The sequence below is a fragment of the Thalassophryne amazonica genome, chromosome 18, assembly GCF_902500255.1.
Source record: "Thalassophryne amazonica chromosome 18, fThaAma1.1, whole genome shotgun sequence".
In the NCBI taxonomy this organism is placed as follows: Eukaryota; Metazoa; Chordata; class Actinopteri; order Batrachoidiformes; family Batrachoididae; genus Thalassophryne; species Thalassophryne amazonica.
The window spans coordinates 33,369,187-33,397,066 of record NC_047120.1 but is presented as its reverse complement, the minus strand read 5'-3'; the positions used below and the strand labels follow the sequence as shown (position 1 = coordinate 33,397,066).

Sequence of the window (27,880 nt, the reverse complement as noted above, 5' to 3'; positions counted from 1 at the left end):
TCCGATCATTTTTAGAGGGAAAGTACAAAACATTGGAAAACATTACCAAACATTTGTTTGGTAATGTTTGGTACTGTTTCATAGTATGGATGCCCAAGCCAAACATAAGCAAACGCTGTGTTTGGTAATGTTTGCAAACAAAAGTTTTGTCAAGTTTGCCAGTGTAGATTAGGCATAAGAGTACCTCCACTGGTTCATGATGACGCCTGCTGTAGACCATAAGCTATTGGCTTGCTGGCCTTATGTAGCCCACTGGTTGCCTGTTTTTAACCCTGCTCTATACCCTTTACTCAGTCGTACCCCCCCATGCACACGCCTGGTCCATAGCACTGCTGATTGGATTTCACTCTCTCTGAGGCATACAGGAGGGCAGGCCATACAGCACAAATCTACCTGGGAATCCATATTCTTCTGACATACACCTGAATCTTGTTTGACTCTCGTCTTCCTGTGGATATCTGGGTAAGATGATCAAATATATGTCATTCTTTGTGTCAACACTTGTTTTCATCGTTTGTTTGGTTTGGTTTTTTGGAGGGGTCCACCACCAAGGCCCCAGTGTGTGTATTTGAGAAATGTGACTGGCTAAATTTATGAATAAGGGAATCACAGGCTAATCAGAAAAGCATCTGTTTTTTTTTTTGACTTTGCATACTCAAGAATGTCAGGCTGCTGTCTTTTAAGCTCACTTCACATTGATACTTGTGCCACTGAGGTGTGTAAATTTAAAGCACAATTAATGTTTAAATAATTCTGAAAGCGGGGGACTTGGATTTCTTGCAGCACTTTTGCTTCCACCTAGCACCGTGGTAGGTGAGGAACGTGACCCACTGTGGAGGAGTTTTTAGTCTGGGAGTGATGGACGTACTATATGTGCAGATTTTGGAATGTGCTGAGTGATGCCCTTCCTCCTCAGCTGTCCCCTAGAGATTTATCTGGAGCTAAAACAGGCTGGTCGCCTCTTCACTTAGAGAGGTGGTAACAGGACCCAGGTCTTTACGATACTCCTGCAGGAGTTTACGGAGGATTATGCTGAATTCCGTATATGCACCCATATCACCCATGTCGTCTGCTGATGAGTCCTATGCATACTATAGAACATGGGTTCATAAAAATAGCTTGTCCACAACCCAGTCCCAGTCTAGGAAATGAGCTTCATTTACTGCAGATGAAAACCAATTACATTAACTGTCTCCGAGTGGACGAGCCCTGCAGCCTTTTAGTACCTGTGCCATAGATTGCTATATACTGCCAGTCCGTCAGAGTGGTTTGTCTAGAGCTGCCACTGGGAATTAGAGTCCAAGGGCCTACACAGGCTCCACACTAACTTTAAAGTATGCTCAATTTAATTAGGAAACCCTGCCAGGTGATGCCAGGTTCATAGTAAACCAGGAGTCGGAGCACGTTTTGGATGAAAGTTTAGACTATGAGTCTCAAAATAAGATTACAACATAGTATGTTCAAAATTTATATTAAATGTGGTCTGCATGGTTTTCTTTCCATTTCACCCATTTTTGATCTACTCTGATAGTTCCATTGGGTTTTATACCAAGTCTGCAAAATGTGTTTTTATTACCTCCTGGGTGGTTGCCATCCAGGATGCATGACTGTTGTGTGGTATGGTGGATACGGCGATGAGCAGCAGCAGCAGCATATGTACCCAGACTAGACTGGATTGCGGATGTTATTTTCATTACATTCCCACTGTCCGGGTTGTCTGTTTGTCTATCAACAGAAAATATCAAAAGGGCAGAAATGTACTGCAATTATATTTAGTGGGTCATAGTGACAAAGTGACAAGTGACAAAGTTTTTATTCGGCACACAAAATATTCAAATAGAAAAAAATGAACAATTCCACAAACGCATAAACAAAACTAGTGAGTCTGAAGGGTGTGGGCTGAAGCAAAGCTTATTAGCGCCCACCCCTGCTAGTACAAGTCCATCAATTCTAATCAGTCATATTTACATTAATACAAATTCACTACTACATGTCGACACACAGACATACACATCAATATACTATTCACTTATAATTATATTTATATAGTACCAGATCACAAGAAAGTCAAATCAAGGCACTTTACGCAAGTAAGGACTAACCTTACCAACCAACCCCCAGAGCAAGCATTAGGCAACTGTGGTGAGGAAAAACTCCCTATAAGGAAGAAACCTCAAGCAGACCAGGCTCTTGGGGGTGACCCTCTGCTTGGGCTGTGCCATATATACCTATATACATACATATATACTTTACATACATAAATATATACATATATATAGATACATATACACGGTCACTTATATACATATATACATATACACCTACCCATATGTATATATCTACATACGCATATACATACCCACACATTCAAATATACAATAAATCCCACTTATAAATTGAACATTCCCTATAAATCAAATTATATTTGCTTCTTTATGATACTTAGACATGATGTTCTTTTTGAGTAGTTTCTTAAATCTTACTAAGGTACTACTCATTCTAACCTCTGTTGAACATTCGTTCCATTTCTTCACCCCAACCACAGACACACAAAAACCCTTTACATTTGTTCTTACTGGTGGTTTCATAAAAATTGCACAACCTCTTAAACTATATCTGGATTCCCTCAATCTGAACAGACTCTGGACATGTCTCAGTAAGGCTTGGTTTTTCGCTCGAAACAAAGTTTGAATTGTAATGTAATCGACCAAATCTATGAATTTTAATAAATTTAAAGACACAAATAGAGAATGAGTTGGTTCACAATAATGTTTATTGCAGATGATTCGTATGGCTCGTTTTTGCAAAAGGAATATTGGATTGGTATTTGATTTCTAAGTGTTTCCCCATGACTCAACACAATATGTCACATATGGTACCATCAGAGAATGATATAAAGTAAGTAACCCTTCTTGTGGCAGCACGTCTTTGGCTTTATACAAAACACACGCAGTTGTATCATCCGCAAAAAGGACACATCTCAGTGAACTCGACACCCAACTTATATCATTTATATAGATTATAAACAATCAATGAGAGTTGTTGAGTCCATAGTTATTCTGCTAGGATGAATGATGGTTGGAAAGTCCTAAACAGTACAAGGTGTTTATAAATGAAGTGATTTGTGAATGATTGTGAGGGTTTAAAAAATCTATATTGAAATCTCCACAGACAAATAAATGCTTATTTCTGTTGATTTTGTTGTACATTCCTAAGATAACGTCTTCAAAGGTGTCAATATTTGTCCCAGGAGCTCTGTAAATACAACTAACAACTATGTTTTTGGAGTTTATAGATGTAATTTCTATGGTAACACATTCCATGATGTCCACTGTAAATGACATGTTGTTAATGAATTTACAGTTGTAATCTGACCTTACATATAATGCAACGCCTCCGCCCCTTGTCATCTGCCTATTAACCAGGAACAATTCATAACCATCAAGATATACCAGATCTTTATTATCCTCATTTAACCATGTTTCCAAAATTGCAATAACTGAAAAACGTTTTTTGGATGTTTTCAAACAATCATTAATAGTGGACAGATTATGAGAAAGACTTCTGCTGTTGAAATGTCTAATTGAAAAAGCTTCATCATTGATTTTATAATTTCTGAATTGTTCTTCTGTAAAATATTTGCACTGTCTCACAATATTCTCACTGAAAAAGGTATCAGGATCATTTTCAGATTCGAAGGGGCGGTTAGCAGAATTATTATAATTAAATGTATCTAGACAGAGCTCCTGGGCAGAAATAAACGGATCATTATCCTTAGTCATTATGTCTCTCTTGTCTCCGGGTGTAGATGATGTGGATGAGTGGGTTGCTCCAGTCTGCATCATGGTGCTGTGATGTGTTTGAGTTCTCATACCTATTGTTCATATTTGTCCAGCTCCTCGATGTTCCTTATTGCCATGACTTTTGCTTGTTCTGGTGATCCCTTCAGTTTGATGAATATTTTACAGTTTGAAGTCCATGTGTGCTGGATTTTTCCCTGTTTCTTTAAGAAGCGTGCTTTCCTGGCGATGTCGGCATTCCGTTTGGTGAGATGTTCACTGATGAATACGTTTGTCCCTTTCAGTTTTCTTCCTTGTTTTAACAGTGCTGTTTTGTGTTTTCTGTTGATGAATCTCATGATGACGGTTCGTTTATCACCGTCATTTCTCCGGGGCAGAGGGTGGCATGCTTCAATGTTATTTAAATCCATTTCTATACCTTTAGATAGGAGGAAATCAGCAACCTTTTTTTCCACAGACCTGACCTCCTGTTCACTGGGCTCCCCTCCGCTCTCATCTGTTACCGCCCGTATGTAGGACCGTGGTTTGATGTGAAGACCGGTGATGATGACGTTGTTGATTCTGGTGTACTGCTCCAATTCAGCTACTCTATTTTCCAGCTGCACCAGACGCCGGTCTTTCTCAGCGTTCTGTAGCCGTAATGCCTTCACCTCCTCCACCAGATCCATGATTGATTTCTGTTGCTGCTTCACAACAGAAATCTCCTCTGATAGAAAGTCCAGAGATTTTTTTAATATCGTCACCTTCCTCCGCCGTCAGAACCTTCTTAGGCCCCATGGTCAGCTTGTGGGCTGCTTGGCGATCGCAGATGTTAACACCTTGCGTTGTTTGTCACCGGAATGGATCTGCGCTGCGCTGGTGCCGCGCAGCCTCGGTGTTTCCGCGCTGATGAATCTGCAGTGGCTGCACGAGGCCTCGGGGAAGCGGCACTCGTGACGCGCGGCTTCAATGACGCAGCGCGCGGCCTCGATGATTTCACCACGTTGGGCGAGCCTCGGACGTTGTTGCTGTCCAGCCGCGGGGCTAAGTTGCCGGTTGAGGTGGTATTCCCACTGTCCGGGTTGGCAAACACCAGCGTGGCAGATGGCAACTACAAACACCACCTCTGAGGCACAAAAACTCAGGTACAAACTTTTTGCAGCTCGCTCTCTGACGACACACAGCTCTGACTGACGACGCAGCTCTGACTGCGATGACGATGTCAAAGGTCAGAAACATGATCAAAGATGAGTGGTCATGATCAAATATCACAATCAAAGTTCAATGGTCAGTATCAATGCTCAGTGATTGGGATCAATGTTACAATCAGGATCAAATGTCAGAAACATGATCAAAGTTGAGTGATAAAGACAAAAGATCAGGATCAAATCAGTTGCAATTATCAGGATCAAATGTCAACATCAAAGTTCAGCAATCAGAATCAAAGTGTGTGGTCAGGGTCAAAATTTAAAAATCAGGTCAGCGATCGATATCAAAGTTGCAATCAGGATCAAAGGCGAGTTTTCATGAAGAAAACTATTATCTAGTTTGGACCACATGCAGATGATACAGATCTGGTGGACAAAAAATGACTTTCGGATTGAAGGGACCCACAAGAGTGGACTAAGGTTTGGAAGTCTGTTTGAAGCTTAACACTTTAAAACAGTTTGTGGAGCCTTGAAGACCGTATGGCCTCTGAGTGTCCTCCTTTCACATTTAACATTTAACAAGCGCTACATATCGGTGGAAGTGTTCGGCTTAGTCATATTCACTGTAGAACTCTGGCACCTGTCAAAAGATGTCCTACTCTAAAAAAGCAGGTGTGCATGGTTTAACATTTTTCTTCTTTTTCTGTTCTTGTTGATTTTAATATGATAGGTTTGTGTGTCGTCAGCAAACATAAAGATGTTTTCTGAAAGTAAAGTTTAACATAGTCTCATATTGCATAAATAACTGAGTGCCCCCCCACCCCCTTTCCTGGTGATCGGTCGAGTGTTTCATCATAGCAAACTGAGTGTGGACCCAAGAGTTTAAGACTCCAGATATACAGTTTTTTGGTAAAATGCTGCATGACCCATGTACTCATCAAAACAAATATGACACATAATGCACTATAATCCATCTGCCTGTCTGTGTGCTGATGCAATAGCTTAGGCTGACCAAACGTCCTGTTTTCACATCCTGTCCTGACCGTCTTTTTTTTTTTTTTTAGAAAGTGATGACAACATCCTGGTTTTCATTTTTTTATTGGGTCTTTAAACTGACCGGCATTCTGGGAGCTACTAATTGACAGACTGTAGGCGTAATGGAACTGGAACAACTAGTAATTGGCAGAATGGGTCGTTTTTGCTTATATTACACCCCAAACAAGTATTGATGAGATGATCGTATCTCACCATTAAAATAACCAAGTTATTTAGCCACTATATAAAGCTATAGGTCGGCTTAGAAGCCCCAGACTCTTGACAGAACAGTGATGGAATGGCAGAATGGGAGCTTGTGTGGTGTCATCTAGTGTTAGTGAGGGTAAATTTTCCAATATGGTGATCCGCTATTCCGGTGTGAGGAGCTCAGCACTCCCCTGCCTTCACTACGCATGCATAATTTCAGAGCATCAGGAGCGATTCACAGATTATCACCTCGTTTCTGCTTAAAACTGCACTCCAGTCATCATCTATCTCAGCGACAGACATCTGAAGTTTTTGTACAACAATCATTTCCACATAAAAGACGGGAGAGCGATCAGAGCGCGACAGTAGCACGTCTGCGTCAGAATCTCTGAGTCTGACTCTCTACATCCAAAAATGCAACACAACAAATGGAGAAATTATTGAATAAATCCCCCAGATTATTAACATGTTATTTAAAAACAACAAATCCTATCATCTTGAAATCCACCAAATTAAAAAATGTACGAGGTCTGCGAGAAAAATAACGTACCTTTTTATTTTTTTTCAAAAACTATATGGATTTGAATCACGTGCGATTACATCAGCCAACCTTGAACCCTCGTGCGCATGCGTGAGTTTTTTCACGCCTGTCGGTTACGTCATTCGCCTGTGGGCAGGCTTTGAGTGAGGAGTGGTCCACCCCCCTCGTCAGAATTCCTTTGTCTGACTTCTTCCTGAGAGACTGGCGCTTTGCTTTATCAAAATTTTTTCAGAACCTGTGAGGCAGATTGAAGTGGACACCATTCGAGAAATTCAGCTGGTTTTCAGTGAAAATTTTAACGGCTGATGAGAGATTATGGAGTCTTACTGTCGCTTTAAGGACTTCCCACAGAGCGAGACGTTGCGCCGCGCTCTGAGGCGCCGTCGTCAGCCTGTTTCGAGCTGAAAACCTCCAAATTTAAGCCTCTGTTGACCCAGGACGTCGTGAGAGAACAGAGAAGTTTCAGAAGAGCTCGGGATCAGCAGTTTATCCGGACATTCCACTGTTAAAGGTGATTTTGTAATGAAAGACATGCGGACGGATTGGCGCGTCACAGGCAGCCGGCGCGGTGCGCCACCACAGGAAAAACACCTCCGTGTTGATAACCATTTGTAAAAACCAGGCGGCTTTTGATGGCTTTCAGTAGAGTGAGTATCTGAGAAATTGTTTAACAGCTGGACATGTTCCAACTTGTCCTTAAGGCTTCCAACGGAGGTGTTTTTCCTGTGGCGGCGCGCCGCACCGGCTGCCTGCCTACGTCCGCACGTCTTTCATTACAAAATCTCCTTTAACAGTGGAATGTCCAGATAAACTGCTGATCCCGACCTCTTCTGAAAGTTCTCTGTTCTCTCATGACGTCATGGGTCAACAGAGGCTTAAATTTGGAAGTTTTCAGCTTGAAACAGGCTGACGACGGCGCCTCAGAGCGCGGCGCGACGTCCCGCTCCGTGGGAAATCCTTAATCCTCTAGTTGCTCCCAGTGTGTAGTGGGCACCTTGTGTGGCAGCACCCTGACATCAAGGTGAATGTAAAGCACTTTCGAAAAGTGCTACATAAATGCACTCCATTTACCATTTATGATCTGTGAATACTTATGTACAGTGGGGGAAATAAGTATGTGATCCACTGTCAATTTTGCAGGTTTTCCCACCTACAAATAATGCTGAGGTCTGTAATTTTTATCATAGGTACACTTCAACTGTGAGAGACAGAATCTAAAAAAAAAAAAATCCAGAAAATCACATTATATGATTTTTAAATAATTAATTTGCATTTTATTGCATGGAATTAGTATTCGATCACCAGCCAACCAGCAAGAATTCTGGCTCACACAGACCTGTTAATTTTTCTTTAAGAAGCCCTCTTATTCTGCACTCTTTACCTGTATTAACTGCACCTGTTTGAAGTAGCTACATGTATAAAAGACACCTGTTCACACACTCAATCAATCACACTCCAACCTGTCCACCATGGCCAAGACCAAAGAGCTGTCTAAGGACACCAGGGACCAGTGGTGGGCACAGATAACCAAAAAATTAACTTCGATAACAGATAATCAGATAACTGAAAAGTTATCTTTGATAAAGATAATGTTATGTGGGCCGCTGAAGAGGAGGTACTGCTGGCCCACCACCACCAGAGGGCGCCCTGCTTGGAGTGCAGGCTCCAAGCACGAGAGAGCGCCAGACCCAGAAGAAGTGACAGCTGTCATTCATCCTCTGCACCAGCTGTCACTCGTATCATCATCATCATCATCATCACCATAAAGGCCGGACTGCAACTCCACCTCCTCGCCGAGAAATCGACTACTGAAGAGGTCATTTCTCTGCTGACTATTACGTTGTGTCCTAATCTGAACTTCTGTTGCAGCCATTTTCCTGGTGTTTTGCCTTGTCTGTGGGATTGGCGTTTGGTGTGACAGCGACGGCTTCGCCTCACACCCCAAACCAGATAAGTGGTTAACCAGGAGCTGCACGAGTGTGTGATTGGAGGTGGAGGTGCTCCCTCCTAACTGAATACAGACTGTGGATTACTGAGTGTGCGGACTCACACTCATTCATCTTGTCTCTGCTTTCTGCCAGCAGTACCAGGGTCGACAGCCGAAGACAGAGGCCACCTGGGGACTCAGGACTTGGCGGCTCCGGTGTTCTTCAGACTGTTGGTGGTGGAAGCCGTGTGGGACGCGGCTTCTCTCTCGTCGGGGGTCTTCTATCTTCGAGCCTGCCCACACGTCACCTGGTGTCAGTTGACTTTGCTAATTCTGTGTATTTCGTTGTGTATCATCACAACATTAAATTGTTACTTTTTGGCTTAATTCATTGTCCGTTCATTTGCGCCCCCTGTTGTGGGTCCGTGCTACGACACCTTCCCAACAGATAAACCGATAAACCACACAAAAATGTATCGTAAGTTACAGATAACCGATAACAGATAAATTCCAGGGTTGTCTCTGGTACATTTGCAACTACTAACAAGCTGAATTTGAGTTTTAACACCACGATCGCTTTTGAAAGCGACAAAAGACTCAAACAATGAGTCAGCATTTCTATGTCAAATGGTCAAATGGACTTGGAATAGAGCCGCTATTTCTTCACAGCAAAAGGAGCCAGCTGAGGTGGTTCGGCCTGGTGAGGATGCTACCTGGTCACCTCTCCAAGGAGGTCCTCTAGGCACGTCTAACCAGAAAGAGGTCCCGGGGAAGGCCCAGGACATGCTGGAGAGATTATAACTCCCAGCTGGCATGGGAATGCCTTGGGTTCCCCTAGGAAGAGAAGAGAGAGAACCAAAGAACCATGAATTTCTGCACAACCTGTCAGAAACCGTCTCAGGGAAGCTCATCCGCATGCTCGTCGTCCTCATCAGGATCTCGACCTGACTGCAGTTTGCCGTCGTAATTGACTTGAGTGGGCAAATGCTCACATTTGATGGCATCTGGCTGCTGATAAACTCTATGAGAAGGAGATGTGTTGTACTGCGTGAAGCAAATGGTAGTCACACCAGATACTGACTGGTTTTCTGACCAGCCTAAGGCACACCTGTGCAATAATCAGTAAACTGTCTAATCAGCATCTTTATATGCCACACAACCTGTGAGGTGGGATGGATTATTGACAAAGGAGAAGTGCTCACTAACACAGATTTAGACAGATTTGTGAACAATAATTGAGAGGAATAGGTTTTTTGTGTTATAGAAAATGTTTTAGATCTTTGTCTTCAGATCATGAAAAATGGGAGCAAAAACAAAAAGTGTTGTGTTTATATTTTTGTTCAGTTATGCAGGAGTGTTCAGCATAATAGTAGTGCTATGTGACAAAAAAGATTAATCCAGGTTTTGAGTATATTTCTTATTGTTACATGGGAAAGAAGGTACCAGTAGATTCAGTAGATTCTCACAAACCCAACAAGACCAAGCATTCATGATATGCACACTCTTAAGGCTATGAAATTGGACTATTAGTAAAAAAAAAGTAGAAAAGGGGGTGTTCACCATAATAGTAGTGTGGCATTCAGTCAGTGAGTTCGTCAATTTTGTGGAACAAACAGGTGTGAATCAGGTGTCCCCTATTTAAGGATGAAGCCAGCACCTGTTGAACATGCTTTTCTCTTTGAAAGCCTGAGGAAAATGGGACGTTCAAGACATTGTTCAGAAGAACAGTGTAGTTTGATTAAAAAGTTGACTGGAGAGGGGAAAACTTATATGCAGGTGCAAAAAATTATAGGCTGTTCATCTACAATGATCTCCAATGCTTTAAAATAGACAAAAAAAAAAAAAAAAAAAAACAGAGACGCGTGGAAGAAAACAGAAAACAACCATCAAAATGGATAGAAGAATAACCAGAATGGCAAAGGCTCACCCACTGATCAGCTCCAGGATGATCAAAGACAGTCTGAAGTTACCTGTAAGTGCTGTGACAGTTAGAAGACGCCTGTGTGAAGCTAATTTATTTGCAAGAATCCCCCGCAAAGTCACTCTGTTAAATTAAAGACATGTGAAGAAGAGGTTACAATTTGCCAAAGAACACATCAACTGGCTTAAAGAGAAATGGAGGAATATTTTGTGGACTGATGAGAGTAAAATTGTTCTTTTTGGGTCCAAGGACCGCAGACAGTTTGTGAGACGACCCTCAAACTCTGAATTCAAGCCACAGTTCACAGTGAAGCATGGGAGTGCAAGCATCATGATATGGGCATGTTTCTCCTACTATGGTGTTGGGCCTATACGAGTATATCGCATACCAGGTATCATGGATCAGTTTGGATATGTCAAAATACTTGAAGAGGTCATGTTGCCTTATGCTGAAGAGGACATGCCCTTGAAACGGGTGTTTCAACAAGACAATCGCGTCAACAGCAGATGCTACTATTATTGTGAACACCCCCTCTTCTACTTTTTTGTACTAATAGCCCAATTTCATAGCCTTAAGAGTGTGCATATCATGAATGCTTGGTCTTGTTGGATTTGTGAGAATCTACTGGTACCTTGCTTCCCATGTAAAAGTAAGTCCCTTCGGCTGCTCCCTTGTTTGCACTCGGGGTCGCCACAGCAAATCCAAGGTGGATATGCATGTTGAATTGACACAGGTTTTATGCCGGATGCCCTTCCTGATGCAACATTACATCGAGAAATGCGGCAGGGGTGGGATTTTAACCCGGAACCTTCTGCACTGAAACCAAGCGCATTAACCACTTGGCCACCACCCCTGCATACCTTGTTGTACCAATAAGAAATATACTCAAAACCTGGATTCATCTTTTTAGTCACATAGCACTACTATTATTCTGAACACTACTGTAATTAATTATTTTATGTAAATGCTTTGATTTTAGTATAGTTCTCAACATGTCATTCAGGGGATACTGTGGTTTCATAAGTATTGATTGTGGACATGTCTGCTTCATGTCTCATGGGATGAGTGAGTTATTTTACAAGGGTGATTGATAAGGCAGGACCTCCCAAGAATGCTTTAAGGCTCACCACTAGAAATCTGGTGTTTGAGATGCTATTGGCAGAAAATGTCCTGTCCTGGTTTTCGAAGTCCTCTGAATTGGGCAAGTTTCATTAAACTGTCTAATAAATCTTGTTTGAACTGGTGTTGACCAGAACGAGAATGCTGTTTGGGGCCCTCAGTCCTTTTTGATACTTTATCCAAGATAGAGACTGTTCTTACTGTGGTGCTCTGAAGGGCTATAAATTCAGCCAGGAAATGTTTGGACACTTTGTGGAAAGGGGGAGTGGAAGAGACTCTTGATGCGTGGCACCAAGCCGAGTGATATACAGAGTTATCCACGCACATTGTCAGCTTAACAGATTCCAGCCTTGTGATTGTCGGGGCAGTCCGGTGCTTTAATAAATGAGAAAGTTAAGCCAACTTTGGTCCTGGAAAGATGTAGGCATCCTCGCTACACCTGTCAACATCAATCAGGGCTCAGATTTCCTCTCACAGAATGATTTTCTTGATCCAAATCTATCAGACTTTAAAAATGGCTTTTGAAAAGTCTCCTTCAAACTGTAGAGACAGTATTTATTGTAATGTTGATCTTCCCCTTCGAACTGTAGGTGTAGAGGATTAAGACAAGCCTCCAGTTAGTAATTATGCTTAGATTGCGAATGCTATACAAGCTTACCTTGGAACATGAGTGAGACAGGTAAACTAAAGATAGAACATCTTGAATGTTGTCCATGTTAACAAGTACTGCATCAGGCATTGGGAAACCAAAACAATCTCACAGGTGTAAGACAGAAGAACAGAACAGACCCCTCAGAGCGAGGCCCAAAACATCCTAACAACATCATACCACAGTTGTGTTTCCTGTTGACTTTCATTTAGGTGTCTATGTTAACACATTACACTGCCAACATGAGCAAAATGTCCCCAAAACACCCCAGATTTGTGTATTGTGTCATGTCTGCCAAAATAGAGAACAGACCTGGGGCCTATTTTTTCTTGCATCCCATCAGCAGCACTCAGCTAAAATGGAAAGAGAAATGATCTGGAGAGGTTTTGGCATCATACCGCCCACAGCAATAATTAACACCTTTGACAAGCGTTTGTATGATTGGGAAAGAAGCCACACACGCAGTACCAGCTAAAGGTTTGGACACACTTTCCCTTTCAATTGAATGGGATCCAGATTACCTCCAAAATGTAATGGGTTCTTCCATGGCCTAATATATATCCATGATGAAAATTTGGTGAGAATCCGTAAAGTAGATTTGAAGTAATCTTTCAAAGCCTATATAAAGTTAAACTTGATCCAGAATCCGGTGTCACAGGCCGAACGGTCCCCCCCCTAAAAATCGGTCCACCTTTTCCGTCTGCGCATGTGTCATTTCGGACCACAGCAGCACGTCTGAGACGGAGTCTCTTCACCCAAAGCAATCAAATGGATTAATGGGATTATTAACCATTGGATGATAAAGGTAAAACATCATAAATCATTCTAAAGTGAGTTTTAAGCAGAAACGAGACCATTTTAACCAGAAAATCAGCAAAATTCCGTGACGCTTTGAAATGTCTGATGCGCAGTGAAGGCATCAGCTAGCTGCTCATTTAGCCACGGCACTCTGATCGCTTCCGCCGCATTTTATGATGAAATAATGCTGAATTTATGTGGAAATGATTGTTGTACAAAAGCTTCAGATATCTGTCACTGAGACAGATGAGGACTGGAGTGCACTTTGGACCAGAAATGAGGTGTTAATCCATGATCTGCGTCATCAGGGGGGACCGATTTTTAGGGGGACCGGTCGGTTGGCGACACCAGATCCAGATGGAGATCATCTCCAAAATTTAATGGAGTCTTCCATGGCCTAATATATATCCATGGTGAAAATTTGGTGAGAATCCGTGAAGTAGTTTTGAAGTAATCCTGCTAAAAGTAATCCTTTAAAACATATATAAAGTGAAACTTGATCAAGAGTCTGGATCCAGATCACCTCCAAAATTTAATGAGTTCTTCCATGTCCTAATACAACCCCTGGCAATAATTATGGAATCACCGGCCTCGGAAGATGTTCATTCAGTTGTTTAATTTTGTAGAAAAAAAACAGATCACAGACATGACACAAAACTAAACTCATTTCAAATGGCAACTTTCTGGCTTTAAGAAACACTATAAGAAATCAGGAAAAAAAAATTGTGGCATTCAGTAACGGTTACTTTTTTAGACCAAGCAGAGGGAAAAAAAATATGGACTCACTCAATTCTGAGGAAAAAATTATGGAATCATGAAAAACAAAAGAACGCTCCAACACATCACTAGTATTTTGTTGCACCACCTCTGGCTTTTATAACAGCTTGCAGTCTCTGAGGCATGGACTTAATGAGTGACAAACAGTACTCTTCATCAATCTGGCTCCAACTTTCTCTGATTGCTGTTGCCAGATCAGCTTTGCAGGTTGGAGCCTTGTCATGGACCATTTTCTTCAACTTCCACCAAAGCTTTTCAATTGGATTAAGATCCGGACTATTTGCAGGCCATGACATTGACCCTATGTGTCTTTTTGCAAGGAATGTTTTCACAGTTTTTGCTCTATGGCAAGATGCATTATCATCTTGAAGAATGATTTCATCATCCCCAAACATCCTTTCAATTGATGGGATAAGAAAAGTGTCCAAAATATCAACGTAAACTTGTGCATTTATTGATGATGTAATGACAGCCATCTCCCCAGTGCCTTTACCTGACATGCGGCCCCATATCATCAATGACTGTGGAAATTTACATGTTCTCTTCAGGCAGTCATCTTTATAAATCTCACTGGAACGGCACCGAACAAAAGTTCCAGCATCATCACCTTGCCCAATGCAGATTCGAGATTCATCACTGAATATGACTTTCATCCAGTCATCCACAGTCCACGATTGCTTTTCCTTAGCCCACTGTAACCTTGTTTTTTTTTTGTTTAGGTGTTAATGATGGCTTTTGTTTAGCTTTTCTGTATGTAAATCCCATTTCCTTTAGGTGGTTTCTTACAGTTCGGTCACAGACGTTGACTCCAGTTTCCTCCCATTCGTTCTTCATTTGTTTTGTTGTGCATTTTTGATTTCTGAGACATATTGCTTTAAGTTTTCTGTCTTGACGCTTTGATGTCTTCCTTGGTCTACCAGTATGTTTGCCTTTAACAACCTTCCCATGTTTGTATTTGGTCCAGAGTTTACACACAGCTGACTGTGAACAACCAACATCTTTTGCAACATTGCGTGATGATTTACCCTCTTTTAAGAGTTTGATAATCCTCTCCTTTGTTTCAATTGACATCTCTCGTGTTGGAGCCATGATTCATGTCAGTCCACTTGGTGCAACAGCTCTCCAAGGTGTGATCACTCCTTTTTAGATGCAGACTAACGAGCAGATCTGATTTGATGCAGGTGTCAGTATTGGGGTTGAAAATTTACAGGGTGATTCCATAATTTTTTCCTCAGAATTGAGTGAGTCCATATTTTTTTCCCTCTGCTTGGTCTAAAAAAGTAACCGTTACTGACTGCCACAATTTTTTTTCTTGATTTCTTATAGTGTTTCTTAAAGCCAGAAAGTTGCCATTTGAAATGACTTTAGTTTTGTGTCATGTCTGTGATCTGCTTTTTTTCTACAGAATTAAACAACTGAATGAATATCCTCCGAGGCCGGTGATTCCATAATTTTTGCCAGGGGTTGTATGTATTCGTGGTGAAAATTTCAGCAAAATCTGTGCAGTAGTTTTGGCGTAACCCTGCTAATAGTCAGACAGACAGACAAACAGACAGACAAATAAATAAACGCAGATGATTTTATTACATCCTTGGCGGATGTAAAAATGTCGGGATGGGACTCATCTATTACAGCCAGCTTTCCTGAGACAAGTCAGGGGATGGATACATGCACATTTCAGTCAACAAGAGATACAAACAATATGGTGTTGTGTGGTAAATCTGTCAAGTAGACAATTCTCAAAAACTGAGTGACCATGCTGGATGTAGCCAGGGTGCATTCTGTTCATGCTTATGTTTATGATGTTGGTTTTGTTCCATCTCATGTTCTGTGTTGTCCTGTAGACATGGCTCTGACAACCACAGGCCCTTCTAACAAGAGAAAGAAGGCCAATAAAATCATCACTGACCTGACCAACATCAGCCAGAACGGTATGACACACGTACAGCAGACACATTATATGCTAATATAGGCCATGCAAAAATGTGACATTTTGCAGAGTTTCTCCATCCTCACACTTTCTTTAGCTCCACAGTGTGAAGTAATTATCCAGTAAATGTCAAATCCGAATTCTAAGTTTCAGGTTTCTGCTGCCTGTGTGCATAAAAGGAACTGCGTGGGTGCAAATTGATGCATGCGCTCATCTATTACCGCATTTAGATCACACTCACACTCACACACACACACACACACACACACACACACACACACACACACACACACACACACACACACACACACACACACACACACACACACACTTTTTCCAAGTGTATCCGACATGCATGTGACATCTCCTGAAGGGATGTGGGTCATTATCAGATGGCAGACTGACCGCAAATCTGTCACTATTAATATGACCACAAAATTCCAGACTGGAAATCTGCTCCCACTGTAAACTGAACTAATTCCACTTGCAAAAATGTGTCACATTATACAAATAATGAATGTTTATGAGCTCAATGGTACAAATATTTCATGAGGTGAAAGATGTAACGTACCATTCAATGAGGCTTCGCCTTATTGAATGGTACGTTACATCTTTCACCTCATGAAATATTCGTTCCATTGAAACAATGGAAAAACATTCATTATTTGTTTTATATGACGGCTAAAATAGATCCTTCTCATTTGATATTTTATTAATTTATAAACAACAGAAAAGGGACTTACATTTTGGTTTTCCTCACTGTGTTATGGATTTGATCCCAAAAACCTGGGTTAGACTCCAATGCAGGGAGGCTGAATGGAAAAAGAAAACCAGATTTATTGTACAAGAACAGGTGTAGTGGAAATGGTGAGTACAGTCTTGGACGTTAGCTGAGTGGAGACTCGGCCCGCGTTGCGGTGGGAACCGGTGGTCGCAGCCCAAGTGGATCCGGTGTGCTGGTGGAGTTCCAAGGTGTGGAATGGTGCGAGGTCCGTGGTCCAGGTGGCCCCCGTGGAGCTGACGGAGAGTGGTGTCACTACAGAGATGGAGAAACAGTATGAGAGTGGCAGTGTACAATTGCTAAGAACCAAACTGAACAGATGACTAGAGACATGCAGTTCGCAAAACAGCGAGTCAAGAAACTCTGCGACAGAACGCAGACAGAAAGGTTCTATACAGAAATAGAGAGGCCAGGTACCAGGTCGTGAACACTGAGTTTCTGGCGCCAATGAGCTGTTGGACCAGGGTTTTTATGGAGGCTGGTTGATTGTAGACAGGTGAGCTCATGAGCTCCACAAGGAATGCCACCTGGAAGACAGAGAGAGCGCAGAGGAGCAGAAACCAGGGCGACACACAACACACTGGTGCTTAACAGTCCAACACAAACTTTAAATAGGAGTCCAAAATTGTTATCAGTAGTCCGTGATGCATTTACTGACTTTGTGTACAGACTGCCGTCTGCTTTCCTCACTGCAGTGAAAAATCGCATCAGAAATTTGTCCAGCTTTTCATCCTAACAGCTCTTAATGCCTCCAGAGAGCTTACGATGTGGTGGATTTGTTTTTTTTTGGGGGGGGGGGGGGGGGGGTTTGTGTATGTGTGTTAGAAAAATAGGGCAGCACAATCTCGTTTGAACACTGCATGATATCGCGGGATTTTACTACTTATGGAGAATGCCACTCCCGTTGTGCAATATATACACAGCATAACTTCACATGGAAAAAATGGTGTGCTGTTTTGTTTTCGGCTGCAATCGCTGAAGCAGTCGTGAAAAGTGTAGTCTTTTTGGTTCCCAGTGGAGAACGGAAGACGAGGCAAATGGGAGAAGTTGTGTTGGTAAGTGTTAGCCTATACAGCTAACCAGAGTAGCTACGTTCTCTTGCCTGCAAAACCGCCTCAACATGTTTGAGCTAGAGGTGGGCAGATCAATCCTAATATTGATAATATCGATACCAATGCTGGTATTGATATTGAATGATCCTCGTGTAAAAAGATCAATACGCAAGCTTTTTTCTCTTCTGCACGCACTGACTGCTGTGCACGCATATTCATCAGTCTACTCTCTGTCTGTAAGAGCAGCGCTGCGCTGTGTCACACAACACTGAGCAGCGCACCCTTGTATTGTGGTTTGTCAACCCTCTATCTCAGGATATTTTAAGTTGTGTTGAGTGATTTTTTTAAACAAAAATGTTGATTGCGATAATATTTTGTTGTCACATACAATGTTTGGTGAAATTCTATCCTTGGTCTTTTGGATCCTTTGGATCTATGAAGCTTAAATATGAAAACGTATTGGTATCGGTATCGATATCGGTGTTACTGGGCCTGTATTTACTTGGTATCGGATCAATACCAAAATTCCCGGTATCGCCCACCTCTAGTTTGAGCTCCGGTGTCACCGACCGTACGGTCCCCCCTAAACATCAGCCCGCCTGCCTTCACTGCGCATGCTTCATTTGGGACCACAACAGCTCGTCTGACTCTTCACCCAAAGCGATAAAAGGGAATAATGTGATTATTAACCATCAGATGATAAAGGTAAAACCTCTTAAATCATTCTAAAGTCAGTTTTAAGCAGGCGCTAGGCCGTTTTAAGCAGAAACGAGGCAAACCCTGTGACACTATGAAATGACCGACGAGCAGTGAACGCATCAGCTAACAGCTTGTGTAGCCGCGGCGCCCTGCTCGCTTCATCCTTCTTTTATGAAGAAATTATGCTGAATTTATGTGGAAATGATTGTTGTACAAAAGCTTGAGATATCTGTCACTGAAATAGATGATGACTGGAGTGCAGTTTTAAGCAGAAACGAGGTGATAATCTGTGAACCACGGCTAATGACATAAGGCGGGGCGGACTGATTTTTAGGGGGGACTGTTCGGTCGGCAACACCGGGTCATAAACAAACCACAACACATGTCCACTTTCCACTGCATCGTTACTTTTTCTTTGTATTTTCACTTTGTTTGCATGTAATTTGCCCACATCTAAGAGAGACTGCAGAGTTTCTGTCCCTGGAATTAGAGAAATTCCGTCATATTTTACCCCTTTAGCGCCCGCACTCAAACGAGACTGTGCTGCCTAATTACAGTAATTTTTTAAAAAAGTTGGTCCAGGTTTGACTTTTTTCAGTGCACTTTACATCTATTGAATTCTCCCTAAAATTAAATGTAGTTTTGCACATAATACAAAGCTGTACTGCAAACACACCGAAATCTGTAGGAGTCTGTGCATTCATCCGTGTGTCTGTGCCACAGTCACATCTCTATCTCCGTCATCTTTATCCTGCTTATCTCGCATGTCGCTCCAGTTAACACCCACTCGTCTACTTGTCATCCCTGTCCGGCTCCCTGTCTGTCCACCTCTGTCAGTTTGTCCATTTTCTTCCCAGTCAGCAGCCGGCTATAGTTTCACGTTCTTCTGAATTACCGCTAATCAATATTCCCACGGGAGGGTTCGCTTCACTCAGCAGCCTTGATTATTTCCCATCTCTCTCCCTCATGCGCTTGCATAAGCCTGATTTACGAGATACCGCTAACAGCTCTTTGCAGCACTGCGATGCTAACTCCCTGCTTTATGGACGCGCCGGTGCCTGTGTGTTAGTGTGTGGCTAGAGTCCAGGTGTTATGAGTGATACCGGCGTGCGTGCGCTGGATGAGGAGAGTGTTTTATGAGGAGCTCTGTGGAGCAGTAAAATCCATCAGATCTATCATGGAAGGGTGGCACAGAGTGTGTTAGCAGGATTTCCTTCCATAAACAGTTCTACCAGAAAACCCGCTATGACATTCCCCAGCGTCCTTTTCAGCCATATTGCTTTGGCCTAATAACCTCTACAGCTCCCCTGGATTCACACCTTCTACCGCACAACAGCTTTCAACTGTAATTCACAGCATTAAGGAGGGAAACACTCACAAGAGGATATGCGCTGGTATTGCAGACATGGAGGGAAGGATAGATTAGATTAGATTAGACAGAACTTTATTAATCCCTTGGGAAGACTCCCTCAGGGAAATTGAGGTTCCAGCAGCACTGTATATCAGCACACAGGGTAAGAAGCACACAGAGTATTAAAAGTGAAAGTAAAAAAAGAAAAACAGTTTGCAATACTTGCACCATAGACCTGCAAAAACCTGCTTTACAGTCGAGCACACTGTATTTGTGGTATTTAAATGGCTTAATACCGTAGACTGTATATACACTCAACAAAAATATAAACGCAACACTTTTGGTTTTGCTCCCATTTTGTTTGAGATGAACTCAAAGATCTAAAACTTTTTCCACGTACACACTATCACCATTTCTCTCAAATATTGTTCACAAACCAGTCTAAATCTGTGATAGTGAGCACTTCTCCTTTGCTGAGATAATCCATCCCACCTCACAGGTGTACCATATCAAGATGCTGATTAGACACCATGATTAGTGCACAGGTGTGCCTTAGACTGCCCACAATAAAAGGCCACTCTGAAAGGTGCAGTTTTATCACACAGCACAATGCCACAGATGTAAAATTTGAGGGAGCGTGCAATTGGCATGCTGACAGCAGGAATGTCAACCAGAGCTGTTGCTTGTGTATTGAATGTTCATGTCTCTACCATAAGCCGTCTCCAAAGCCGTTTCAGAGAATTTGGCAGTACATCCAACCAGCCTCACAACCGCAGACCACGTGTAACCACACCAGCCCAGGACCTCCACATCCAGCATGTTCACCTCCAAGATCATCTGAGACCAGCCACTCGGACAGCTGCTGAAACAATCGATTTGCATAACCAAAGAATTTCTGCACAAACTGTCAGAAACCGTCTCAGGGAAGCTCATCTGCGTGCTCGTCGTCCTCATCGGGGTCTCGACTTGACTCCAGTTCGTCGTCGTAACCGACTTGAGTGGGCAAATACTCACATTCGCTGGTGTTTGGCACGTTGGAGAGGTGTTCTCTTCACGGATGATGCGAAGGAGATGTGTTGCACTGCATGAGGCAAATGGTGGTCACACCAGATACTGACTGGTATCCCCCCCAATAAAACAAAACTGCACCTTTCAGAGTGGCCTTTTATTGTGGGCAGTCTAAGGCACACCTGTGCACTAATCATGGTGTCTAATCAGCATCTTAGTATGGCACACCTGTGAGGTGGGATGGATAATCTCAGCAAAGGAGAAGTGCTCACTATCACAGATTTCGACTGGTTTGTGAACAATATTTGAGGGAAATGGTGATATTGTGTATGTGGAAAAAGTTTTAGATCTTTGAGTTCATCTCATACAAAATGGGAGCAAAACCAAAAGTGTTGCGTTTATATTTTTGTTGAGTATATACTGGACAGAGCCTGCATGACATCATCCATTGGCTTTCTATAGAGACTTGGAACAGCCAAAATAACTCCCTTGCCTGGGCGTCAAGATGTTGAGAGCCTCACTGTTTCATGATGAACTCATTAATGCATAAACGGGTGAAGCATGGGTGGCTCCGTGTGTGATGAAAAAAGCCTGAACACACCCCTTTCTCTGACTCCAAAGCAGCAACTTACAGGCTAACAGTCATTACAGTCTGTAAATTTATATATTTATTTGTGTCTCATTCTGATATTTTGAACCTTGGTTCACTTTGATTACAACACTTAATCACTAGTTTTATGAAAATAAAAATAAATCACATAAGATTTCAAATCTTTGTAATTTTGCCCTGGCTTGAATGTACGCCTCTGACAAACCCTGGCCCCAGCCAGGCCCCCTCAATAAAATTGGTCTACAGCCGACGCTGGGAGAAAGTTGCTTGAAAATTGAAAGGGCTAGTGTACCAGCAGCAGGTCTGTGGTGATTCCGTCAGGTCTCTCACTGAGTCTGCCGAACACGATCAGAAGATCGGCGGCTGGTTCACAAAGCTTTTTTAGGCCTTTCTCCCACTGATGTATTCTGCAGAGGACGCGCGTTTGTGTGTAGGTGTTAATTCAGAAGGCAGAATAACGCACCGTTCGTGTGCTCTGAAATGCATCTCTGTTTAGTATCATGAATCAAACTTACAGCTCTTTAAAAATGTAAAACTAACCGGAGACAGACAAAAAGCAGGCTACCGTTTTTGAGCTGTTGTTGAAGGAAGTTCCTCTTTCTTTCCTTTCCGATTATAAACAGGGGTGAATCAATCATCAGCTTGTGCCAGATGGTGATTGATGGTGCCATCAGTAATAAAACCTTAGGATCAGCAGTGCTGCCACTGTTACTTTGAAAAAGTAATCCAATTACTGATTACTCCTTGAAAAAGTAACGGTTACTTTACTGATTACTCAATTGTAAAAGTAACTAAGTTAGATTACTAGTTACTTTTTTAGTTACATTCCCCAGCTGCCGACAACAACCCTCTGCCACCTCAACATGACAATGATACTTGTTTTGCCAAAACTCACTTTATAGTCACCCTTTGTTGACTTCAATGAAAATACTTGTTTTATAAAAAGTAAAATAAAGACCTCTTTCTTGACCTCATATTTAACTGTTGACAGCACTGTAACAGTAAAACTTGCAATTTCTAACCTACATTGTTTATAAATGTAACTATTAAATTCTTTCTAAACATTTTACTTGTCAAAATTATTATAAGTAATATTAGTGGTTGGAGTAAAAAAAGGCTTCAAAACTGGACCTTTAATCTAGGGGTGTTGTGTGTGTGTGTGTGTGTGGGGGGGGCACATCCTTGCCCCATGCCCCCATTCCATCTGGATTTGCCCCTGCGTTGACGTTTGAGCACAAAGAATGGATAACGTTTTGTTTATGCAGAAAACATGACCAGATTTACAGGTAAGAAAGTTTTATTGCGTTTTCACATCATGTGGTCATCAGAAAGAGAGTTTAGGTGCATTTGAGTGGAAAATAGTGTTAGTTGTTGATGCGTCGCGGAGGATCAGCTGTTTTTAACGAGCTCAGCTGAGAATTCCAAATAAAGGAGGAAAAAAGCAGAAAAATGTCTTTGTTAAGATCAATGCAAGTGTGCTGTTGTCACCGCGCTTTAAGAGGTGAGGACGAGTCGTATGAAAAGCTCACAGCTCGCTTAAAGTGGGCAGTTCAGTCGAACCCCGACCTCCTGCCCACGGACCAAGTTTAATGCTGCTATCGACCCACAATGCAAAAATAATAGTAACGCACAGTGACTTGGAGAAGTAACTTTAATCTGATTACTGATTTGGAAAGATTAACGCGTTAGATTACTCATTACTAAAAAAGTGGTTATTAGAGTAACGTGTTACTGCTGTAACGTGTTACTAAGTAACGCGTTACCAGCATCACTGATGATCAGTAATGCCAGTTTCCATGATCTCTCCGACCTTGTTGCACATACTGTTTGTGCTATCAACTCAGCAACTGGATTCAGTTTGATGTGTCTCAGGGCTATTCTGTAAATTGTAAGAAAAAAAGTGTACTCAATACTGTGCCAAGAGGTGTGCTTTTTCCTTCATTCTGCAAGTATTCTTGTGTCTACTTGTATGTGTGCAAAAACAGATATTCGGCCAAACTGCTGTTTTTATTATAAACACACACTCAAATATGTCCACACACACAGACGTGCTTTGAAACAATATGAATTGGTCGGGAGATGTGTGGGATAGTTTATTTTTATGTTTTCTTTGGCTGCGTTCAGTACCATGGATAGCGATCAGCATATTTCATTCACAAGCACTCACGACCACAAACACGTTTGTGGAGACTGAAGATGACAATACCACACGGTGGGTCACTCGTGCAATCAAATACCCTGTGTGTGGGTGACCATAGTTAATGCCTTTAATTTCCAGGTTCCACTTTGTCCTCCTCTTCTTTTCCTGTCAGATGATGAGTCAGACCCTGAGGCCTCTGAGCTTGACCTGGGAACAAAGATCAAAACACCAAAGGATGTAATGCTGGAGGAGCTGTCCCTGCTCAACAACAAGGCATCAAAGATGTTTAAAATGAGGCAGGAGAGAGTCGAGAGGTTCATTGTGACCAACCAGAACCTGGTGAGAGTGAGGAGTGAGACAGTCAGAATGTGAGTTATGTGGACTGTGATCTTCCTCTTTTACCTTCCAGCAGAACCTCCAGAACCTGCTGGTGTCCCCACCGCCTCCTCCACCAAAGCCTCCTATGCCAAAGCAAGGTTAGCACCACTTCAACCCCCCCCCCACCACCACACACACACACACACACACACACACATTCCCTTTCTCCTATTTCACATGCCTTCCCTTTAATAAAAATTCTGTCAACATTTTGCACTTCATATCGCTGGTCTTTTTCTCTGCGGTCATTTTGGTTCTCAGTGGTTCAGCAGCTCATGGATGAGGATGCTGCCAAGGAGAAGGAGAAGGAGAAGCAAGATAAGGAAAAGAGGAAGGAGTATGTACGCACCTACATATCACCATGGGAACGGGCCATGAAGGGTAATGAGGAGCTGACAGCCACCATGAAGGCCTGTATGCCGGGACCCATCCAAACCCACCCACAACTGCCCCAGTATAAGAGCTTTAATAGGTACAAACAGGTCGATCATTTCATGCAGATGTGTTTCTCAGCACAGTTTCAAAGTGACAGAAACATTTGCACTTCTGATTCCGCTGAGTTCTGTGACTGTGTCTCAGCCCACTGCAAAGACTGAAAGATTCCATTTGATCTGAAAATGACCCGAACGGCCACTTTACCAGTGTTTATTGACAAAACAAACAACATCAGAATAGTTCCAGATCTCTACCTTGTAGTTTCTTTGAGGATTCACAGCTGAGTGTTGTTCTTTCCAGCAGTTTCAGTCTCTTGCCTGGCTTCTGGTCTACAAATCATCTATTGAATCCACATTTGCTTCATTTAGTCAGACTGGTGAGTCTGACTAAATGAAGCAAATGGTGGAAATGGCCAAACTTCCAGTTCCTTGAGTTGTTGCTTGAGGCTGGCTCCAAATAAAGAGTCACTTCCCAAAGACCCCCATGTTAAAATGGCCAAATTTAGAGGAGAAATAAACATATGAACACATTTTTTGTCTCTTTATCTAGTTTCCCTGTCTATGCTCATTTGAGTGATACAACTCAATGTACCACTGAGCCAAGTCCAGAGCTCAGGTAGAACCTGCTAACTGTTTTGGACTGACTGCGTCTGTCCTTTCTCAGCATTTTATTACAAATATCTCAGCTAATATTGCCTACTTTGTGGTTAATTGTATGGACAGACCTTCTAAGAAGCCTATCTTACAGTGATTTTTTTGTATTAATTAAATTGTATATTAGCACCATTAGCACTGTTAGCACATATTGGTAGTTTGCTGACCTCAGCTCCACCATTAAGATCCCCTCAAACAGACAGTGGGATTGCAGCATTTAGAGGCAGGTGTAGCACTCGCCACCAAACTTGCCACTGTTCGCCACAAACACACAACACAACTCCACATGGCTGCCCCCACTCACCAGTGTGACAAATCTTTTCAAAACACTCACCATGCAACTTCAATCATCAAGTGGTCGCATCTTACATGCCACTTGCATTCCTGGAAAGCACCAGGCTATGATGATGCCCAGGTTTTCCACACTAAACACCACTGAACTGAAGTTCCGGTGGGTATATCACAGCAAGACCCGCACACTCTCACACAGAAGGTGTGGGAGTGTCTTGAGATGGTTCACACACTGGAACCCGGCGAGTATACCACACTCAGACACTCCCTATCTCTAAGATGGGGTGTGCTCTGGCATCATTCATCCTACCAAGACTGTGCATGGACCTTCCCTTGATTCACCACTTTACCCATTTATGTGTTGACTGGGACTTAGCTAAAGTAAGCACTGCCAACATGGCGACACCCACTATTTGAGTTTCCAAACCACTCTTCAAACAATTTATGGGTGACCTCTCAGAAGGTTTATCCAGTATATGGTCTATGGTACCCACACTTACATTTCCCCCAGATGTATCTATATTATAATAATCAAGTGGCCTCTGTGTGTGTGCACGTGCGTGTGTACAGCTTCCATTACACAAAAACCAAGGAGAGCTGACATTTGCCATTTGGTATGCTTATGAATTTTGGGTCAAGGATGAGCGCTGCGAAAACAGAAAGTTGATAGGACAAATATTTTTGGAGAAATTAGCAATTATGGCTAACCAGTAAACAATGGACATTGTGCTGCAATGCACCGTGGGAGTTCAGGGTTTTGAGGTTTTAAATGTTTTTTGGTTCATGCTAGTTTAACAGTGATCGTGTTATTGATTTATTGTATTTTTGTCGCTCAGTTGGTTTAGTCAGTTTAGTTAAGTCTCATGTTGCTGTTACCATGAGTGACTTCAATTTCATATTGTGGAATGTGTAGTGTTTTTATTGTCTTCTGCCACCGTCTGTTTGTCAAATTAAAAGCACCTGCTTACAGTAGCTGTGTGTGTGTGTGTGTGTGCATGCAACTTTGAGCCCAGAGAATCTGTGGACAGCTGACATTTGCCGTTTGGTATGCTTATGTATTTTTGGTCAAGGATGAACTGCAAAAATGGAACCATGGATGTTGCTAACTGCTTTCTGGATTCACACACCATTCCAGTAGGGGGTGGTAAGTCATCTTTATATTAAAAGCGTGAGTGTGGTGAGTGATTTTATTTCATAAGCTCAATGTAAGTACATAATATAACGGACAATATTCAAATTGCGCTGCCAACTTGAAACCGAGACTTGCGGTTAGTGAACCTCTTGCTCACATGTTTGGGATCATTATAAACACCAGCTCACCTGTCAGAGTTCCTGGGAGTGAAATGGCCACTGGAAGCGAATTCCATGCCGTATCGGTAAGTAATTTTGTTGTCATTGTTGTTGGCAACCCACAAGGAATGAGAATGAGTGCTGCAGTGGTGTGAATATCGATGTAAAGGCCTGGTTACATGGCATTAACAAAGGACACTGAAGTCAAAACAAAACAAGTAATCAACAAGTAATCTGGACTTACGTTGAGTTTCAGAGACATCATTTAACCGTCGTCCAGCGTTGTGCACAACTTTTCCAGCCAGAAACAGGAATGCGAATGTGCGCACAGCCGTTTATGTGTGCACACAGCCTCTCCAGCCACAGACGGCATGCAAACGTGCAGATTTATTGTTTCATTTTGCCTTCAATGTCCTTCGTTAGTGCCGTGTGACCGGGGCTTCATTGCTAGGAAAGTTCAACGACCTAAATACCAACATTCTGGGCACAATTAACATGTTTTCACTATTATTTGATTTCTTTGTGCGACTGACATCATTATTTAAGCATTCAAAAGGCTATTCCTACCTCCACACAACTCCAACCACACATGAGAAAGTTTCTTGACAGTTCTTGTTGTTGAACGAAACCGCGTCTCCCTAAGCGGATAGAGTTGCGATGTCAATCTAAAGCCCATGGATCCTCATGTGTAACACGCTAGTTTACTTTAATCTTGATGGCGCTAGTCTGTTCTAATACTCTTGATGGTTTTTCTATGTAAGAGCAGCCATTTCCTAATAAATCTCAAAAAGCAAAAAACCACAATTAAATGTTGTTTCACATGGAGAATTCCATTAAGTGTGAACACAGGAGTCTGTCAACCTTTATCTTGTGGCAATCTGCGCAGCGTCTTGTGTGAGGTCCTGTGGTTTCATACACTCTTCTAATGAAAACAAAAAACAAAAAACAAAAACACTGCAGTGCACAACCACAGGTGATCCATCTGATGTTACCGTAGTCTCACTAGCAACCCTCTTCCAGCTGCCCTGTATCTCGTCTTAATTCTCCCTATGCCTTCCTCTCACCTGCCCAGGACTGCGCTGCCATACGGCGGCATGGACAATGCGTCCAAACTGCTGACGTTTGAGCTCCCTGAAATCAACCCTGCCCCCGAGGACCAGGAGCTCCTGCCCACCCTTCAGCCGGACATCAACTCACGGCCCTGCTTCAACCGCACACCCATTGGCTGGGTCTGCTCTGAGGACATCCTCGTGGACCTGCAAACCATCCCCTTGGATGGGGAGACCGATGACCTGTGAACACATGAACACTCTTACGCCCAAGTACAACACTGGAACTCATAAAAACATATAGCAGGGGTT

At 42.4% G+C, this 27,880-nt stretch overlaps 1 protein-coding gene across 2 annotated transcripts; it reads left to right on the top strand.

Moving 5' to 3' along the window:
• The first annotated feature begins 323 nt into the window (after positions 1–323).
• On the top strand, positions 324–27,880 carry LOC117530190 (myozenin-1-like). Of its 2 annotated transcripts, none has more exons than XM_034193121.1 (6): positions 324–462; positions 15,746–15,832; positions 23,645–23,811; positions 23,885–23,948; positions 24,109–24,322; positions 27,592–27,880. In XM_034193121.1, the coding sequence occupies exons 2-6, from the start codon at positions 15,748–15,750 to the stop codon at positions 27,815–27,817; spliced, it is 756 nt and encodes a 251-aa protein (XP_034049012.1). In that variant the 5' UTR covers positions 324–462; positions 15,746–15,747; the 3' UTR covers positions 27,818–27,880. The 2 variants fall into 2 exon arrangements, with proteins under 2 accessions (XP_034049012.1, XP_034049011.1); XM_034193120.1 differs by having other exon boundaries at positions 325–462; positions 23,882–23,948.

Excerpts from the sequence above, each read along its gene's own strand:
- LOC117530190 (XM_034193120.1), top strand. The coding sequence starts at position 15,748 with ATGGCTCTGACAACCACAGGCCCTTCTAACAAGAGAAAGAAGGCCAAT. Across the intron at positions 23,812-23,881 it reads TTGTGACCAACCAGAACCTG|CAGAACCTCCAGAACCTGCT; the intron begins GTGAGAGTGAGG and ends TTTACCTTCCAG. Across the intron at positions 24,323-27,591 it reads CAGTATAAGAGCTTTAATAG|GACTGCGCTGCCATACGGCG; the intron begins GTACAAACAGGT and ends TCACCTGCCCAG.